The following is a 20,079-nucleotide window of genomic DNA, read 5'->3' on the forward strand; positions in this document are numbered from 1 at the left end:
GTGGAGTTTCTGCAGTCACTGGGATGGGTGTTCAACCTTTCCAAGAGTCAGTTGACACCATCTCAGCACCTGGAGTACCTTTGGGTTCTGTTTGACACCTCCTTGAGGCCTGAGTAAGCAAATTGCAATCTCAGATTCGCCTGCTTATGGTGTCCTCGGGCGCAGGATTTCCTTCAAGTCTTGGGGTCGATGGCGGCTTCCCTCAACGTAGTGAGGTGGGCTCGGGCCCACATGCGTTCTCTTCAGTATGTTATACTTCGGAGGTGGTCGCCCCAGAGGCATAGTCTGGATCTCCCTGTTCCTCTGAAGGGTTTGGCGCTCTGCAGTCTTCGTTGGTGGCTCCAGACCTCCTTTCTTGTTCAAGGGATGAGTCTGGATCAGCAATAGTGGACGGTGCTTCTCACGGATGCCAGTCTCCTCAGTTGGGGAGCTCAGTGTCTAGGTCACTTAGCAAAGGGCACCTGGTCCACGGAAGAGGCATTCTGGTCGATCAATGTTCTAGAGACCAGAGCCGTCCATCTGGCACTGTTAGCCTTCTGCTCCTTCTTGACAGGCAAGTCAGTCAGGGTTCTCTCGGACATTGCCACTGCGGTGGCCTATGTCAGTCATCAGGGGGGCACCAAGAGTACTCAGGTGGCGCAAGAGGCGGCTCTGCTCTTGGTCTGGGCAGAGTCTCATCTTCAGGACATCTCGGCCTCCCACATAGCTGAGTGAAGAATGTTCAAGTGGACTTACTCAGTTGTCACGTGCTAGATCCCAGAGAGTGGTGTCTGAGCCACGTGGCCTTTCAGTTGATAGTGCAGACTTGGAGTCAGCCCCTCATGGACCTGATGGCCACAAGTGTCAACGCCTAAACATCCTGTTTCTTCAGTCGTCGTAGAGATGGTCAGGCCAAGGGTCTGGATGCTCTGGTTCAACCATGGCCAACGGAGGGGCTGTTGTATGTGTTCCCTCCATGGCCATTAGTGGGCAGAGTTCTACTCCGCATTGTTTGTCATCTGGGCCTGATGGTGCTGGTGGCTTCGGATTGGCTCAGATGTCCTTGGTAAGCGGATGTAGTGCGGCATCTGGTGTTGGATCCTCTTCCTCTATCTCTTTCACCCGATCTTCTGACTCAGGGCCCCATTCCCATGTTTAATCTGGGTCCCTTTTGTCTTACGGCTTAGCTCTTAAAAGGGAATGCCTAGGTAAGAAGGGGTATTCAGATAAAGTGATCTCCCGGAGACTTTTCACATTTCGGGCTTATGTGCAGGTTTGGTGTATCTTTGAGGACTGGTGTGGGGCGTGTAGAGTGGTCTCTTTTCGTGCTTCCCTACATAACATCTCAGAGTTATTTCAGGACGGCCTGGACAGGGCCTGGCTTGGTCTTCTCTCTGGGTTCAGCTGGCGGCCTTGTCAGCCTTTCATGGGTTGTTACGAGGACAGTATCTGACTACCATTCCTGATATTGTTTGCTTCTTGCAGGCGGCCAAATTGCTCAAGCTCTGTTCCCTCTTGGGATCTGAATCTGGTCTTGTCCGGGCTGATGCACCCCCCCCCCCCTTTTGAACCTTTGGGTGCCTGCTCGTTGAAAGACCTAACTCTTAAGGCGGTCTTCTTGGTGGCTATTACTTCTGCTAGGCGTGTTTCGGAGCTGCAGGCTCTTTCTTGTAGATCTCCCTTCCTGGAGTTTTCTAGGGAGCGGTTCGTGTTGCAGCCTGTTCCTTCCTTTTTGCCAAAGGTAGTTTCTCTTTTTCATGTCAATCAGGCAGTGGTCCTCCTGGTGTTGGGTAGTCGGGAGGGATCTTCAGAGCAGAAACAGTTGCACAAGCTAGATGTCTGTCGGGTTCTTCGCTGTCATGTGCAGAGGACCCAGGAGTTCAGGAAATCAGATCATCTCTTTGTCCTTGCGGGTCCTCATAAGGGGGATGGTTCTTCCAAGGCTACCATTGCACACTGGATCAAGGAGACTATTGCTTCCGCATACCTTCTTCAGAAGAAACCTGTTCCGGTATTTCCCAAGGCTCATTCCACTCGGAGTTAGGCATCTTCTTGAGCTGAGTCTTCGCTAGTGCCTCCAGTGGATATTTGTAAGGCTGCTGTTTGGTCTTCTTTGCATTCCTTTGTCGTCGGGACGTGGTGTTCAGTGAGAGTGTTCTGGTGTCGGCCCTTCAGGGGTCCCAGCCATGATGGGGATTGCTTTGGTACATCCCACTTGAAAGATTACCTATACCGGTCTGGAGAGTTGCTAAAGAAGGAGAAATTAGGTTCTTACCTCCTAATTTACTTTCTTTTAGCCTCTCCAGACCATCCTGTCTATTGTCGTGTTGTTCTTGTGGCTGTTGCACATGCAGATTTTGCTTTTTCTGCGGGTTCTAGTATTTTTCTAGGGCCAGGGAGGATTGAAGAACAGCAGCTGTGACTCAGCTGGTGAGCTATGGGGGCATTTTTTTGCTGGGATCTCTCTTTGGTATTTTCCAACAGCATTCCTATATGTTAGTTATTACTCCTGTTCGGAGTCTTGTTTATTTCTGTTTAAAGTTCTTAGTTCTGCTTGGCTATTCATCAGACTGATAGAAATAGGGAGAATTCCAGAGTTTTGTTTTAGTCTCCATCCGCTGGTCATGATGAGATATAACCCACTTGTAAGATTACCTATACCGGTCTGGAGAGGCTAAAAGAAAGTAAATTAGCAGGTAAGAACCTAATTTCTCCTTCATCAGGGGTCCGGGATATTCAATGTATCATATATAGAGAGTCATACGGAGAACAACATTGTATTATAAAATAATCAAAGTTTTTGAATCAGAGGCAAGAAATTCTCCTGCTGGGCTAACACACATGGTGAGTACTGCTGCCGATTATTATTTTATAATACAATGTTGTTCTCTGCATGACTCTCTATATATGATACATTGTATATCCCGGATCCTGGAGGAAGGAATGTTTCTCCGAAACAAAGACTGTTTTGGATCCATACTCCATGTATATGAGAGCCATTTTTATGAATTACAATTTTGTATAGACTTTTAATAACGATTCCTGCACCTTGTACATTCCACTCTGCAGTCTTTTCCTTGTTTTTGGTGCTTGAAGGACAAGGCATTTCTCAATTGACAAAAGAGGATACCCCTAATGAAGTGGGGTTAGATGTCATTGACACATACTGATCAACAGTGTTGTGGTTCTCACATGGGAAGATAAATTGTAGCTCTCCTTCAGCTCATTAGAATCCAAAGTGGCCCTAGCTTAAAAATTAATTAACACCACTGCTATAGATGAAAGCAAACTTGAGACTGGAGCCCCGTGTTTCTTCCATCCTCTGCAAAAGTATCTGTTTTTTTTGTCCTCTTTACAGACCTGCCCCAGCTTTGATATCAATTACAAAACTTTTAGCGATCCACTCTATGTGACGATGTTTAAAATGCTGAGAGACACTTTATACTACGTGAAAGGTATGTGACGTTTTCATAGCATTCTTTACTTTTCTGAGTATGATGCAGGAGGAATTCAGAACCTCACCTATACCATACTATATTCACCTATACTGTATTCAGTGGTTCAGTGGCAGTGCTGTGCAGAAAACCTGGGTTCAGTTTCCAGGCCAGGGTTATGCTCCTTAGGGACCATAATTGCAGGGTTTCTGAAGAAGCTCTGAGATGTTGTCCTGGCTGAAAAGCGTATTGCTGTGGTGACTGTGTGAAGTGAGTTGGAAAAAATACATAGAAAGAGGAAAAGAGTGGGGGTGGGGAGGGAGGAGTGAGATGGTAGATGGAGGGAAATTAGAGGGTGACTCTGTGATTTGTATCCAGTGGGTACAAATTGGCATCCAAAAGAATCATGTTACACAGGTGAGTTTGTTATATTATTTGGTTAATGAAATACTTGTTCATTTGTTGTCCTGTTTCATGGTTGTAAAAAGAAAAAATAAAAGCAAACACATAGGGGAAAAAGCTGGGTTAGTTGTAAGTGAAGACTTGTCTGAGTGGGATGGAAACTCCAAGGAGCAGGAGGAAACTGCTGCTTCACAGATTATACAGTCAAACAGCCTTTATTTTTTAATCTTTATTAATTTTCAAAACTAATACAAAGTGCCAAAAATTATACAGACATTAATAATCAACATAAGCACTTAAAATCCATCAATAACAATGCAGACAAAATATCTCTCCCCTCCCATCCAACAATTTAATCATGAAATAAACCAGAAAGATATCACCCCCACCCACCCACCCCGTCCTGGATATGTATAAAAATAAACAAAAAATTTAAACAAAGACAATTATGTTGAAGTAACAAAGGATGTCAACAGGCCCCAAACCAATTTAAATAATTTACTATGCCCCAACATATCAGCATTCATCTTTTTGTATTTGTAACCTAAACATAAACTAGCCCACAAAAATGGAAAGTTGAGGTGGTCGCATGGACAGTCTTATTGGGTCAGGCCAGTGGTCCATCTAGTCCAGGTCATCAGTACCTTGCAAAAACCCAAATAGTAGCAACTTTACATACTACCAATCCAAGGTAAGCAGTGGCTTCTTCCATTTTCTTTCTCAATAACAGACTATGGACTTTTCCTCCAGGAACTTGTCCAAACCTTTTTTTAAACCCAGCTATGTTAAATGCTCTTACCACATCTGGCAATGCGTTACAGAGCTTCACTATTCTCTGAGTGAGACAATATTTTCTCCTGTTTGGTTTTAAAAGTAACTCCCTGTAACTTTGTGTGTCCTCTAGTCTTTGTAATTTTTGTTGGAGTAAAATATTGATCCACTTATACCTGGTCTACACTACTCTGGATTTTGTAGTCTTTAATCATATCTCCCCTCAGCAGTCTCTTTTCCAAGCTGAAGAACCCTAATCTCTTTAGTCTTTCCTCAAATGAGAAGCTTTCCTTCCCCTTTATCATCTTGGCCACTCTTCTTTGAACCTTTTTTAGTTCCACTATATCTTTTTTGAGATAAGACGACCAGAATTGAACACAGTACTCACACCTTGGAGCGATACAGCATTATAACATTCTTAGTCTTGTTTACTATTCCTTTTCTAATAATTCCTAGCATCTTGTTTCCTTTTTTGGCTACAGCTGCACATTACATAGAAATAGATGGCAGATAAGGGCCACGGCCCATCTAGTCTGCCCACCCCAATGACCCTCCCCTACCTATCTCTTTGAATAGATCCCACATGTCTATCCCATTTGGCTTTAAAATCAGGAACGCTGCTGGCCTCAATGGCCTGAAGTGGAAGACCATTCCAGCGATCAACCACCCTTTCAGTGAAAAAGAATTTCCTCGTGTCACCGTGCAGTTTCCCGCCCCTGAGTTTCCACGGATGCCCCCTTGTTGCCATGGGACCCTTGAAAAAGAAGATAATCTTCTTCTACCTTGATACGGCCCGTGAGATACTTGAACGTCTCGATCATGTCTCCCCTCTCTCTGCGTTCCTCGAGTGAGTAGAGCTGTAACTTCTTTAGCCGCTCCTCGTACGGGAGATCCTTGAGTCCCGAGACCATCCGGGTGGCCATTCTCTGGACCGACTCTAGTCTCAGCACATCCTTACGGTAATGCGGCCTACAGAATTGCATACAGTACTTCAGGTGTGGTCTCACCATGGATCTATACAATGGCATAATGACTTCAGGTTTACGGCTGATGAAACTTCTGTGTATGCAAGCTATGATTTGCCTTGCTTTGGAGGAAGCTTGCTCCACTTGATTGGCAGTCTTCATGTCTTCACTGACGATCACCCCTAAGTGAAGACATGAAGACTGCCAATCAAGTGGAGCAAGCTTCCTCCAAAGCAAGGCAAATCATAGGTTACATATGCAGGAGTTTCGTCAGCCATAAACCTGAAGTCATTGGAAGCAAAGTTTCAGCGTATTGTCTACAATGACACCCAGATCTTTTTCTTGGGCGCTGACCCCCAAAGGTGGACCCAAGCATCTGCCCTGGAGCCTTAGGTCCCACCTGGGGGCGCGGCCTGAGACACATGGTCGGGTTGGGCCCATGTGCCTCAGGCCGCGCCCCCAGGTGGGACCTAAGGCTCCAGGGCCTATTCTGATTGGCCCACGCGCCTTAGGCCCCACCAGTAGGCGGAGCTTTAGGATGGATGGGCCAATCCGGCCTCATTCCTTCGTTGGCTGCCTGCCGGACAGGCGGGTTTGGCTCCCGTCTGTCCGGCCAACTACCAAAGGTACGGGGAAGGGGGGTGGGGGGGTCGTGGGGGTCGGCCAGGGGGGTCGCGGGTCAGCTGGGGGGGCGGTCGGAGGTTCTTGGAGGGGGCGGTCGTTGGGGGGGGGGGGGGGGTTTGCGTCGAGGGCAGGAGGGCCTGGGATCCCTCCTGCCCGTAATGTAGTGCGGGGTGGGGTTAGGGGGTCGCCGTGGCCAGGAGGGTTTGGGCTCCCTTCTGGCCCGATATTGTCGGGAAGTCGGCGGTCCTTCGGGGTGGGGGTGCGAGTGGTCCTGCCGGGGGGGGGGGGATGTATCGGACGTCGGGGAGTCGGCCGGGCAAGAGGGCTTGGGCTCCCTCTTGCTCCGATCGTGGATGCGGGTGCGGGTGGGAGCGCGTGCGAGCGGTCGTTCGGGGTGGGGGTGCGAGCGGTCCTGCTGGGGGGGTGAATCGGGCGTTGGGCGGGGTGGGAACTATGTTTAAAAACTTTTGTATACCGCGCTCAGGCATATAACGCGCGAGGGGTATGCGCGGTAGGTAAAAACGCGTATAACGCGCGCGTTATATCCGCGAAAATACGGTAATCTTGTACTGAAAGTGTGGCGCGTTGGTTAAAGCTACAGCCTCAGCACCCTGAGGTTGTAGATTCAAACCCACGATGTGCCTTGTGACCCTGAGCAAGTCACTTACCGTATTTTCACGCATATAACGCGCGCGTTATACACGGTTTTTACAAACCGTGCATAACCTTGCGCGTTATGCGCGTGAGCGCGTTTTACAAATTTCCCCCCCCCCCGACGTCAGAGAAAGGGCGGGACCGCCGGAAGACGAAGCAGCGCAGATGCAGGGCTCACAGAAGGGCCGGGACCGCCAAGAGGAAGCAGCAGGACACCGGTAGGAGCTTCTACATGATGAGAGGAGGGGGGTCAGGAGGCTGTGGGGGTGCGAGCGGTCCTTCAGGGTGGGGGTGCGGGTGCGGGTGGGAGTGCGTGCAAGCGGTCCTTCGGGGTAGGGGTGCGGGTGCGTGCGAGCGGTCCTTCGGGGTGGGGGTGCGAGCGGTCCTGCGGGGGGGGGGGGTGAATCGGACGTCGGGGGGGGGCATCAGGCTTTCAGGGTGGGGACAGGACTTCAAGGGGGAGAGGAGAGTCGGGGCGGGGGAAAGGAGAGTCGGGGTGGCCAGAGGAGAGTCGGGGCGGGCAAAAGGAGAGTCGGGCGGCGACGGGAGAGTCGGGGCAGCATGCGCGGTATACGGGTGTGCGGGGTATATAAAACTTTTTTTACATATATGTCGGTTTCCCGCGCGCTATACCCATGTGCGCGTTTTACACGGGTGCGCGTTATCTACGTGAAAATACGGTAATCTCCCCATTGCCCCAGGTACATTAGATAGATTGTGAGCCTGCCGGGACAGTCGGGGAAAAATGCTTGAGTACCTGAATAAATTCATGTAAACTGTTCTGAACTCCCCTGGCAGAACGGTATAGAAAATTGAATGAATGAATAAATAAATCGGCAGCAGTGCAGGATTAAGTCCTAGACATTCCTTGCGCTGTTTACAATTATTTTCAGTCGGTTCCTTCTGCTTTCTGAAGAATACTTTTTTAGCTCTAATAGCTTCCTTCACCTCACTTGTTAACCACGCTGGCTGCTGTTTGCTCTCACTTGGCTTCAGGAGCAGCTGAAAAACTTCTTCTCTGCAGGAAAGCAGAAGCTAGTTGAACAATACAACAAATGCATCATCTTGCATGGGGACTATGTGGAAAAGTGATATGTTCAATTGCTCATAGTTACTTCTGTTAAAGCTATTACATTTATTTTGCCTTTACTTTTTGATTACCCTTGTACAGTGGTACTTCGGTTTCCGAGTGCACCGGTTTGCGAGTGTTTTGCAAGACGAGCAAAACATTCGCAAAATCGGCGCCTCGGAAACCGAGCATGGCTCAGTTTACGAGCGCCCCCCCTGCTTCTTACCATCTTCTGGGCCTGGGCACCGGCACCGGCATGTCCTGTGCATTGGTGCCGGTGTCCGAAGATCGGCCTCCTCTTCCTGCTGGGCCTTGAGCATGCGCAGATGCTCAAGGCCCAGCAGGAAGAGGAGGCTGATCTTCGAACACCGGCACCAATGCACAGGACATGCTGGTGCTAGTGCCCAGGCCCAGAAGACAGTAAGAAGCGGCGGGGGGTGCCCAAAAGCGGTGGGAGGGGTGCCAGATCGCGGGGGGTGCTGAATCACATGGGCCGAATCATGGGGGGGGGGTAGGGTGCCGGATCGCGGGGGGAAGGGTGCTGGATCGCAGGGGTGGCCTTCGGGGGGATCAATGCCGGTTCTCGTGGGGGGGGGGGACATATCAAAGCGAGTTTCCATTATTTCCTATGGGGAAACTCGCTTTGATAAACGAGCATTTTGGATTACGAGCATGCTCCTGGAATGGATTATGCTCGTAATCCAAGGTACCACTGTATTTAGGTATGCTGAATTTTAGTGTTCAGTGTATTACATACATGAATGTTGTCTGTCATGTGTGTCACAACAGAAGAAAGGTTGAGAACACTGACAGATGAAGGTATTTTATGATCTACATATGTACTTGTATGTGTGTTTCACCTAATCCACTTAAACCAGGGATCCTTGAGGGCCGCAATCCAGTCAGATTTTCAGGATTTCCCCAATGAATATGCATTGAAAGCAGTGCATGCACATAGATCTCATGCATATTCATTGGGGAAATCCTGAAAACCCGACTGGATTGCGGCCCTCAAGGAGGGACTTTGAGACCCCTGACCTAAACCATACCCTTTTGCCTATCTAATGGCAGCCGATTAAGTAATTTATAAGAGCCATTTTCATGTGTAAGTGGCTTAAAATGTCTTCGAAGGCAGCACATAGCTTCCTGCTTAAAACATGCACCCCCTTAGAAGTACCCCTTAAGGGATTAATTTTATTTAAAATTAGAAGGATCTCGGAAGCGGAAGATAGTTTGCATGAATGTTTGGGAGCCATATCTGCAGTCCTTACACCCAAAGGGTCGAAGTGCGATTTTATGTTGGATGACCTGAACTGGATGCTCAGTTTGCTGGGCTGATAGAGCATTAGTGCTATCTGATGGGATGGGATGTATCAATGGGGGGAGGGGATTCTGGGGAGGGTGGAAGGAGGAGGGGTTCGTATGGTTCTTGCACTTAGTCATAGGTTTATGTATTGGGGCTGAGTTGGGGGAGGGAGGTGGAGTGGCTTCTTTGGGGCTCATCAGAGTCCAGGGCCTCGGAGGGTCATTCTGGCCTAGTCTGCCCGGAGTCGATTGGGGGGGGGGGGGGGTTATGTTGCTGTTCTTATCTCCGGTATGTATTTGGAAATATATTGAATATGATGCCACAATATTTGTACTATGAATCTTTTGAATTGCACTGATTTGATAGCATCAATAAAAAATTGTTTGAACATAAAATTAGGTACAACTGCCATTATGGAATACTTGTGTAAGTTCGTGTTTAAGCGCCTAACTTTAGGCACGAGTATTTGCTCTAGCTCAGTGGCTGGCGTAAATGCTGACATCTAGCTGTAGGCAGTTAGGTATGTAAATACTAGCATTCTGTAACCTGCACACATATCTATCTGACACACCCCTTTCAGGTCACATCCTGTTGAAGTTGTGCATCTTGTAATTTGAGTGTGCAATTTATAGAATACTAATTAAGGATGGCTAAGCACTTAACTGCCAATTAGCACCAATAACTGGCTAAGGCCAATTAGCAGCTAATTACATAATTAAATTACACATGCGGCTGATCTTATTCTGTAAATTACACACTCAGATTTCTAACTGACAACATTCTAGAATTAGGGGGTTAAAGTGGATCACCACACATTACTCAGGTCTGAAATAAATCAGAAATTATGCAGTATGCTGTTTTTCTCTTTGACTTCCCTACTAACACCTGTCTGTACTTTCCTGAATCTCAGATATCCAGACATCCTTTGTTAAGGAAATCCATGACTTTGTGTTGGAGCAGTTTAACAGCAGCCAGGCTGAGCTGCAGAAGATCCTGCATGATGTAGAGAGGCTGCAGAATGAGCTAGGCCCTCTGAAGTTGCGCTGCCAGGCCAATGCTGCCTGTGTGGACCTCATGGTTTGGGCTGTCAAGGATGAACAAGGTAAGGGTGTTTTATTTTTCTTACCATGCAGGCTAGATCCCTGTGGGGATTTCCAGGTGCGTGTAGCTACTCCATTAAGGTTATCGGGATGTAGGAATACATGTGATCCCATTATGGAAAACAAAGTTTGTTTTAAAAAAAATCTTTAATCCCAAAAGCTGCATTTATTGTGTCAGATATTGCATTACTCCTACTGTGTTTATTCCAGCAATTGTGTGTTTGTCTTGTAAACTGCTTCTTGTTCCTTCTCTGGTTTGAGTTTACCACATCATTGCAGAGAAACTCCTCTTAAAAAGCTTTATTGCACAAGCAAGCTTGAGGTCAGAATTAGCGCTCCAACACCTTATCTTTAGTCCTGCCCTGCTCCACTCTGGTCTCATTAACTTTTTCTGTGATCGAGATGACCTGGTAAAAAATGTCAGGTTGGGATAGATTTTACTTTTACTGAGCTATGCTCACACAAATAGCATGCAAATCATATGCAAGCTATTTGTGTGGAGTAGCCCGGTAAAAGACAGAAGGAACTGTGCCTGGCACTTGCTCAAAGAACAATCACTAGGCACAGCCGCCATTCTTCTTCCCTTCCCCCAGCTAATGGAGGCCCTGGAGACACAATCAGCTGAGAGCCAGCAGAAGGGAGAGCGATGGCTGCTGGCTCAGCTGATTTGCTGATTACCCTGCTGGCTCTGGAGCTGTGATCAGCTGATCAGGGCTTCCCCTGCCAGCAATTAGTTGATTATGGCTCTGGAGCTGCTGCTCTCCCCTCTGCCGTCTCTCAGCTGATCGCAGTTCCAGAGCTGCTATCAGCTAGGTAGAGGGAAGGAGATGGCTAGCTGCAGGCTGTTTTTCTTTTTTTGGTGGGTTTTTTTTGTTTTAAGAGGGGCACAGCTGATTTGTGTGTTGTGTGAGTGCAAAATATAAACACACCAGCAGCTCCAGAGCTTCCAGAAAATGTCCCTGTAAAAACTGTGTGTGTGTGTGTGTGTGTGGGGAGGGGTGTTCCCTTTACTGCATCACAAGGAGAGTTCATTAGAATACTAATGAGCTTCTTGTCATGCATTTGCTTACGGTTCTCTGTGACTGCTTCAAGGATTGGTAGCAGCCACAGAGAATCCTTTTCTGCATCAGAAACTGTTTCTTTGCCAGTAAGACTGCTTTAACGAGGCTTACCGGCACAGAAAACTTTTGAGCATTGGGGTCTGATACAGAGCCCGATTTTGGCATTTAGCAATTCCCTTATTCACTTCCTCTGCAGAATGGATATATTTGTATTAGTTGGATAAAATGTATCCACTTCGGAAGGGATGGTAATTTGGGCATTCCAAGGGTGTAGCTTTAATTTAGCCAGATTGCACTGAATATCAGCACTCTCCGGGTAAACTTAAGCAGTTTCTTTAGGTCATCTACATTGCTATCCTAAAATTATCCACCTAACTGTCAAACTTACCGAGTTAAGTTTGCTTTATAGCTGCTCCACAGTTATTAAAAGGGTAGCTCTCAGAAGAGCTGTGTAGCTGCAAATTCGTTAAATATCTGTATCTAATTTTCATAGGGCAACTAAATAGGTAGCATAGGTTGACAATATTACATTACATTTGTATTTATGGATCGCTAATATGCCCCAGAAGGCTTTCAATGTGATTTACAATTTAGAAGAGCCTGGGGGGCGTGGCTTAACGCGAGCACGGATGGAGGTGTGATCGTGAAGCTCCTCAACACCCAGGCAACGAAATATAAAAAAATTTTTTTTCCTTCTGAATAACTATATAAAAAATATATATAAAAGAAGCTGAACAAATGATACAAAATAAAATCCTAATTTGCTGCAGTTGAAGTGAGATATGTGCTGACAGGAATCGGAAAGGCAGAGAGCCGTTTATATTTTCGGCGGTTACATGAAACTTACAGCGCTGAGACCGCGAGATATGTGTGAGTGAATAACGAGGTTGGTGGGGAAATTTTGAAGGAATTTTGTGTTCCGATCAGATACAAAAGATCCCATAAGAAAAAATAGATTACCCTTCGACGACGACGCTGAAAAGGGGGATTGATTAAAGAAAAATGAGAGAAAGGAATACCGGCATTTTCTCTCAGTAATTAAACACCGAGACGCTGAAGACAAAAAAAAAATATCAACTTACTAAATAAACAAAATACTGAATTGAATATTACTTTTCTCTGACAAAGCTGCGATTGGGCTTGTGAGAGAGGAGACAGAGGAAAGGGTTAACGGAACTTTTAAAAAAAAACTGAAGCAGCAAGACATCGAGGCAGTTGAGAGACGCTGTGAATAAACAGAGAACAGTTGCTTCAAGTTTGTCAAAACAAGGGAAAAGAATTAGATGAAGTGTTGCTCTCCTCGGTCAGGGCTGCGATTGGGCTTGTGAGAGGAGAGTTAAAAGAAAGGACTACCAAACAATTTTTTTTTATTCAGCGCTGAAACGGGGTGTCATTAAAAAAGAGTGACTGCCAGAGGTAATGAATTAAATCTGTGGAAGAACCCGACAAGTCTGAGAAAAATCTAAAGGAAGGAAATGCTGTTGGATTGAATATCCCCCTATTTCATTGAAACAGTGAAGGGGCTTAAGGGAAAAGAACCATAAAAAAAGGATTACTGGTTCTTTTTTTTTTTTTTTTTTTTTTTTCACATCAATAGAACTGGAAACAAATAACTGACACTTACTTCAAAGAACCTTTTTGCCAGTATTAAAGTGATAAAGACACTAAAAAAGGAGTATTTAAGATTGAGACAGATAACTGAGAAAGAGAAAAGGAAAAGGCAAAAAAGGAAAAGAAAATTTCTACTTTAAAAGATAGAACCAAATTTTGGAAGAAAAGGGATTAAAAACATAAGAATACCAAACCTAAAACTAAGAGACTAAATTTAAGAAATAAGAATAACCAAGAAAAAGAAAACAACAATATGGCAAGTACTAGACAAAACAAAAATGAGGCTGGTACATCTGCAAAAAGACAGAAACAAGACCAAATAACACCAAGCAAGATACCACTTCCTATTGAAGAACCAGACATATTAAGCAAAGCAGAAGTCATGGAAGAACTAAAACAAATCAAACAAATGCTTAAGCAAACTATAACTAATATGTCTGAAATGAAAGAAGAAATTTTAAATATTCATAGACAAATGGAAGTTAATAACAAAAGAACAACTGAATTAGAATCAAAAATGGAAGTTATAGAATGTGAATCAAAAAGATGTAAAAACGACAGCCTGGAATTAAATAAATTAAAAGATCAACTGGAAGATTATGAGAATAGAGGAAGAAGGAAAAACATTAAACTATTTGGAATACAAGAAAATTTAGAGGGAAAAAATACTATCCTTTTCCTTGAAAATTTAATTCCAAAAATACTACAATTAGACTTGAAACAACCAATTGAAATAGAAAGGGCGCATAGAATCCCAATTAAAAATTTAGAAAACAAAGACAGACCAAGACCAATAATTTTCAAAATGCTGAGATACCAACAAGCATTAGAAATACTAAATGCTGCAAAAAAAGATAAAAACCTAAATTATAAAGGATCAAGAATATGGTTTTTACCAGACTTTGCCAAAAACACAGCAAACAAAAGAAAGAGACTATTAGACATGAGACCTTTACTAAAAGAAAAAGGATTTAAATATGGTCTATATTATCCAGCGAAAATGAGAGTATCATCAGGAGACAAATCCTTATATTTTGAGGATCCCGAAAAACTAAAAGATTTTCTTTCTAAACCAGAACCTATGATATTTTAACATAAAACATTAAGATGGTTTTGATGTCTCTATGAAGAAATATAAAAATATGAAATATTGAAATATATGAAGAAAAGAAGGAAAATGATTACATATATGTTTAAAATAAATTATATGTTAAAATCATAATACTAAGGAAATATAAATTAAAAATTGTTTAATGGATAATGATACATTAATGAAATGTTATGGAAAAATGATTAAAGATATAAAGGATTGATATAGATAGATAGAAGGGAAATTTATTTGAATATTGAATATTGATTGCCTGGGGAGAGGAGAATATTCGGGTTACAGTTCCAATGTGTATCCTTAAGCAGCCAATGTATTGGGTGGGAAAGGGAGGGAAAAGGAGAATATTTACTAGAATGATTAAGGAAAAAATAAATAAGGGATTAGATACATTAGGGGTAAATATGTGTGTCGTGAAAAAAATTTTTAGAATTTTAAATATAAAAGAAGAGGGGAAGAAAAATATAATGAAAAGTATTAAAATGTACAATGTCTTTTAAAATATATTCGATTAATGTCAATGGCCTGAATCATGTAATTAAAAAGAAAAAAGTATTAACATTTTTAAAAAAGCAAAATGCGGATATTTACTGTCTGCAAGAGACCCATCTTAATATGAAAGAATCACAGAAATTATCAGGTGGATGGATAAAAGAATGTTATTTTGCTCCAGCAGTGGGTAAAAAAGCAGGGGTTGCAATTCTTATAAATAAAAAATGTAAGGCCAAGATTAAAGTAAAAAGTTCAGATCCACATGGAAGATGGATACATATTGATATAAGTATGGGAAATGATACCCTGACGTTGTTCAATATATATGCCCCTAATTCGAATCAATCAGAATTTTTCAAAAAGCTACAGAATATGTTATTACCACTGGCTGCTTCTAATTTAGTGGTGGCTGGAGATTTTAATGCTGTAATGGATCCATTATTGGATAAAAAACCAGGTAAAAAGGGAGCAGTTACCGGCTGGAGGAGAGGTGAGAGGAGACCCGTGGCTGGTCCTGGATTCCACAGCGGCGGCTTCTCTTCCTGCTGGGCGGCGCAGACAGGCATTCACAGAGACGGACCCCTGACGTCATTGGGTCCGTCTCCAACATCGTAAAGGCAGCCGCTGCTGTGGCAGTGCTTGGAGCAGTTACCGGCTGGAGGAGAGGTGAGAGGAGACCCGTGGCTGGTCCTGGATTCCACAGCGGCGGCTTCTCTTCCTGCTGGGCGGCGCAGACAGGCATTCACAGAGACGGACCCCTGACGTCATTGGGTCCGTCTCCAACATCGTAAAGGCAGCCGCTGCTGTGGTTGCGGCCGCAGCTGCGCGGCCGAAGGGGCGTGCCCTAAGGGGCACGTAAGGCCCCTTGGGAGCCCCTTAGGAGCAACGTGGAGTACAGGAGCCGATAGTGGGTACCCTTTATTAGGGGTACATAGATCCAGCTCGGATTCTGCTTCCTATTATTGGATCCAAGAAATTCATCCTATGTCTGCTGCAGTGAGGACGTCGTTGGAATTTTTCCTATTTTAACAATGCCGAAAAGACGGGGGAAGAATACCGGAGGAGCCTCCCGGCGACCCTTAACCCCAGTGGTTACCATTGATGATTTTCTCCGACGCCTACAGCGGGAACAAGAAGGGTCGGGTTCTAGCTCGTTGGGGACACCGCCGGAGAGCGGTGCGGTGGGTGCCCCTGAGCATGATGTCACTCTTAGTCCCGATGTTAGGACGCCACCCCTTCAACCGACGCCACAAGCTGCAAGCTCTCCAAGGGACCAGAACCCACCTGAGGAGGTGGGTGTCTTTTTGTCCACAGAGGCTAGTATGGAGAGCTCGCCGAATACGACAACGCAGAGAGGACTGATCTCTCCACAAGGACTTGTGACCGGGACAACAGAAGTTGGGGGAAAACAAGACGTCACTGAGGTAAAGCTAATTGCAGAACATTTAGTCACTACACCATTACAACTTTTCTCACCTACAAAACCTCCTACAGTCACACTCGAAGCACTATGGGACTTGGTGGTGAATTTGGGAAATTCATTAAATCCTCAAATAAAAAGTTTGGATAAAGAATTAAAAGAACAAAAGGAAGAAATAAAAGTTTTAAAGCAGGATATGTTACAATTTAAAACAGAGACACAAGATACAAATAAGGAGTTAATGTTATTAAAACAAAATCAAGATATGTTGGTAAAAGATAATATATTACTCAGGAAGAAGTTGGAAATGCAGGAGAATAATGGTCGAATAAATAATTTGAGATTTATAAATTTTCCAAAGATCCTGTCAACTTCTCCCAGAGAAAAGGTGAAAAGATATTTTATGGAAATTTTGGAAATTCCTGAAAACTCCTTACCTCCTCTTACAAGAGTGTATTACTTACCTGCTAAGCCCCATTTCAAAGAAGAAAACATGGAGGAACCCCGGGAGAGGTCATTGGACATTTCAGCAATATTGGAACAATCAGATAGAGAGTTGGCGGTTCCAGCTACTCTCTTGTTGTCTGTGGCTTTGGCTCCAGACAAGGATTGGATATTAAAACTTTTCTTTAAAAATAGGTCTAAAGACTTCCTGGGGCAACATATTCAGATTTTCCCTGACGTCTCCAGAGAGACTCAAAAAAGAAGGAAAGAATTTTTAATTTTAAAACTTGGAGTGACTCAAATAGGGGGTAGTTTTTTCTTGAGATATCCATGTAAATGTGTAGTGAGATATTTATCACTGAAATATATATTTACAGAACCATCTCAATTGATTAGTTTTCTCTCAATGAAACGTCTTGAAAAAGGAATAACAACGTAATAACGCCTATGTGAAATTAGCTCCCTGCACTTCAGTTAGACAAGGATCTGTCTTGCTTAATTAATTTGAAGTATATAAGTTCTGCTCTTAATAATGGATTCAATAATATTGAGGACTAGTGTGAGAACAGCTAGTTTGGTATTTCCTTGTAGCAATATTAAGTTTGGAATTATAGTTTAATATGTAGTTTGATCTCACTTTTCTGTACAAGATGTATATGCTTGGTAATATTGTAAAATGTTATAAATAAAATAATAAAAAAAAAAAAACCAGGTAAAAATATTAAATCTTTAGGTCTAGATAATTTGGTTCAATCATGTGATTTGAAAGATATATGGCGTATTCTTCATTTTAATGATCAGGAATATTCATTTTGTTCACAGGTTCATAAATCATTTTCAAGAATTGATTATATTTTTGTCTCGACAAATAAAGTGCAACAGGTGATTAAAGCCTACATTGATCCTATTATTATTTCAGATCATGCGGGAGTATGGATAGAATTACAATTAGATCAATTAGAAAATGATAGACCTCTTTGGAGATTTGATAATGCATTGCTTGTGGACGACAAATTCTTGGAAAATTTTAAAACACAAATTAACGAATTCTTTCAAATAAATTTAGTTGAAGATACATCTATAGAGAATGTATGGGATGCATTTAAAGCAACTATGAGGGGTAATATTATATCATATTCAGCTTTTATTAGGAAACAGATTAAAAAACAATATATAGAATTAGAAAAAGAAATAAAAATATTAGAAGCTAAATTGATAAGTAAATGGGAATATGAAGTTTTACAAGCTCTTTTGAAAACAAAAGGTAAATATAATGAATTAACTTCAAAAATGATAAGAAAAGATTTGTTTTCCAAGCAAACAATGTATTATGGAAATTCTAATAAGGCAGGGAAATTATTGGCAAATTATCTTAAGGTAAAAAAAAGGAGAACTAATATTAATGGAATAAAAGATGATAATGGTATAATAACAAATCAAACAAATATAATATTAAAACAATTTTTAAATTTTTATAAGGACCTATATTCTTCCGAACCTTATTTGGAGAGACAAAAAGACGGAAAAAATTTTTTAGATTTAATTAATGGACCTAAGGTTCCTGATCATATAAAACGGAGTTTAGATGAACCTATATCATTAAAAGAATTAGAAACAGCATTGAGATCTCTTAGAGTTGGATCCGCTCCAGGTGGTGATGGTTATACAGTAGAATTTTATAAAACATTTAAAAATATACTTTCCCCACATTTATTAAATTTATATCAGACACAACTTATAAAAGGTAATATTAAAGGTACTATGGCTGAATCAATAATAATTGTTTTGCCTAAGCCAAATAAAGATCCTACTTTGGTTTCAAATTACAGGCCTATATCTTTGATAAATGTTGATAATAAACTTTTGGCGAAAATTTTGGCTTTGAGATTAGCCAAAGCTCTCCCACATATTATAGATATGCATCAAACGGGTTTCGTTGCTAAAAGACACTCCTCCAATAACTCTAGATTATTATTTCACATGCTAAACTTATCAAAAAAAATGGATGAACCGGCTTTTACAGTTTCATTAGATGCTGAAAAGGCATTTGATAGGGTAGAATGGAATTTTATGTATCAGGCTTTAGAATGGTTTGGTATAGGTTCTGGATTTATACAAATGGTAAAAACTTTGTATAGCTTCCCAATTGCAAGACTAAATATTAATAATAAAATATCTGATGGTTTTCAATTGCAGAGGGGAGTTAGACAAGGCTGTCCTTTATCTCCTTTGTTATTTGATGTTATATTAGAACCCTTATTGTTAGCAATGCAGCAAACGAAGGAGATACAAGGTATCCCATATTCAGATATGGAATATAAAATTTCGGCTTATGCTGATGATATTTTGCTTTATTTGAGAAATCCAGAGTCTACCTTATCTTCTTTATTAGAATTAATTGATAAGTTTGGCAAATTTTCAGGTTATAAAATTAATTGGAATAAAACTGAAATTATACCCTTGAATGTTCATTGTGTAAAAGGATTATTTGATACTTTTCCATTCATATGGAAAGAAGAAGGATTTAAATATCTTGGCATTCAAGTTAAAAATACAATTGAAGATACTGTAAAAGAAAATGAAAAATATATATTAAAAAAAGTTACGGAGTTGTGTGAACAATGGAACCCATTACATATTTCTTGGTGGGGAAGAATTCAAACTATTAAAATGATGATATTACCTGTAGTTTGCTACCAAATGAGTATGATACCTATTTATTTTCAGGGGTCCTTTTATAAAAAGCTTAATAGAATTTTAACAAAATTTCTTTGGCTTGGTAAAACACCTAGAATAGCTTTAGTAACTTTGCAAAAATCAATTAAGGAGGGTGGGGTAAATTTTCCAAATTTCTATAGGTACCATCAAGCCTATATTCTACGTCAGGGTATGTATTGGATCCTCCCAGAACTTATAGATAATGCACCAGATTGGTTATATTTGGAATGGCGCCTTATGTTTCCCCTAAATTTAGTTCATTTACCAAGTATCAATATACCTAAAAGATACAGAGAAAATAAAATAATAATGGATACTTGGAAAACATTGAGATTTATTGATAAATTAACACCCATCCCAATATACAAATCAACTAATCAATCCATATGGATAAACTCCAAGATCAAAATTGGCGGAGCTCAAATCCTTTGGAAGAACTGGATTATTGCAGGCATTAGATCTCTAGATGATATTATTTCAGAAGGTAAACTGCTGGATTTTTCACAATTGCAACATAGATTTGGTCTTAATAAAACACAAAGTTTTAAATGGTTGCAATTGAAGCAGGCCATTCAGGTTGGGTTCCCTGAATGGAAATCATTAAACAATCAATATAGTTTAAAGTTCTTATGCTTTAAAGCAGACTTCCTAGGACATCAAGCCGCATTGTGGTATAAATTAATATCTGAATATTTGAATAAAAAACCAAAAAATGGTCTAAGAGACATTTGGAGCATTGAGATTGGACATCAAATTAATGCATCTCAATGGCCACTAATTTGGTCTTGGAGAATGAGATGTACAGTGTCAGCATCTATGAGACAAACATGGTTCTTTTTATTACATAGAGCTTTTTGGACCCCTACTCGATTGCAAAAACTAGACAGTTCTAAGTCTAATAAATGCTGGCACTGTAATCTAGAA

The 20,079-nt window shown here is 42.1% G+C and overlaps 1 protein-coding gene across 2 annotated transcripts in view; it reads left to right on the top strand.

Moving 5' to 3' along the window:
• Positions 1 to 20,079, top strand: part of PI4KA (phosphatidylinositol 4-kinase alpha) — a 261,800-nt gene that overhangs the window by 23,955 nt on the left and 217,766 nt on the right. For both annotated transcript variants that reach the window (XM_033956600.1, XM_033956601.1), the window contains exons 10-11: positions 3,338 to 3,434; positions 10,115 to 10,306. In XM_033956600.1, the coding sequence (XP_033812491.1) occupies positions 3,338 to 3,434; positions 10,115 to 10,306 (289 nt within the window). The remainder of the gene's footprint in view (positions 1 to 3,337; positions 3,435 to 10,114; positions 10,307 to 20,079) is intronic.

Source organism: Geotrypetes seraphini, chromosome 8 (genome assembly GCF_902459505.1).
Source record: "Geotrypetes seraphini chromosome 8, aGeoSer1.1, whole genome shotgun sequence".
NCBI classification, from domain to species: Eukaryota; Metazoa; Chordata; class Amphibia; order Gymnophiona; family Dermophiidae; genus Geotrypetes; species Geotrypetes seraphini.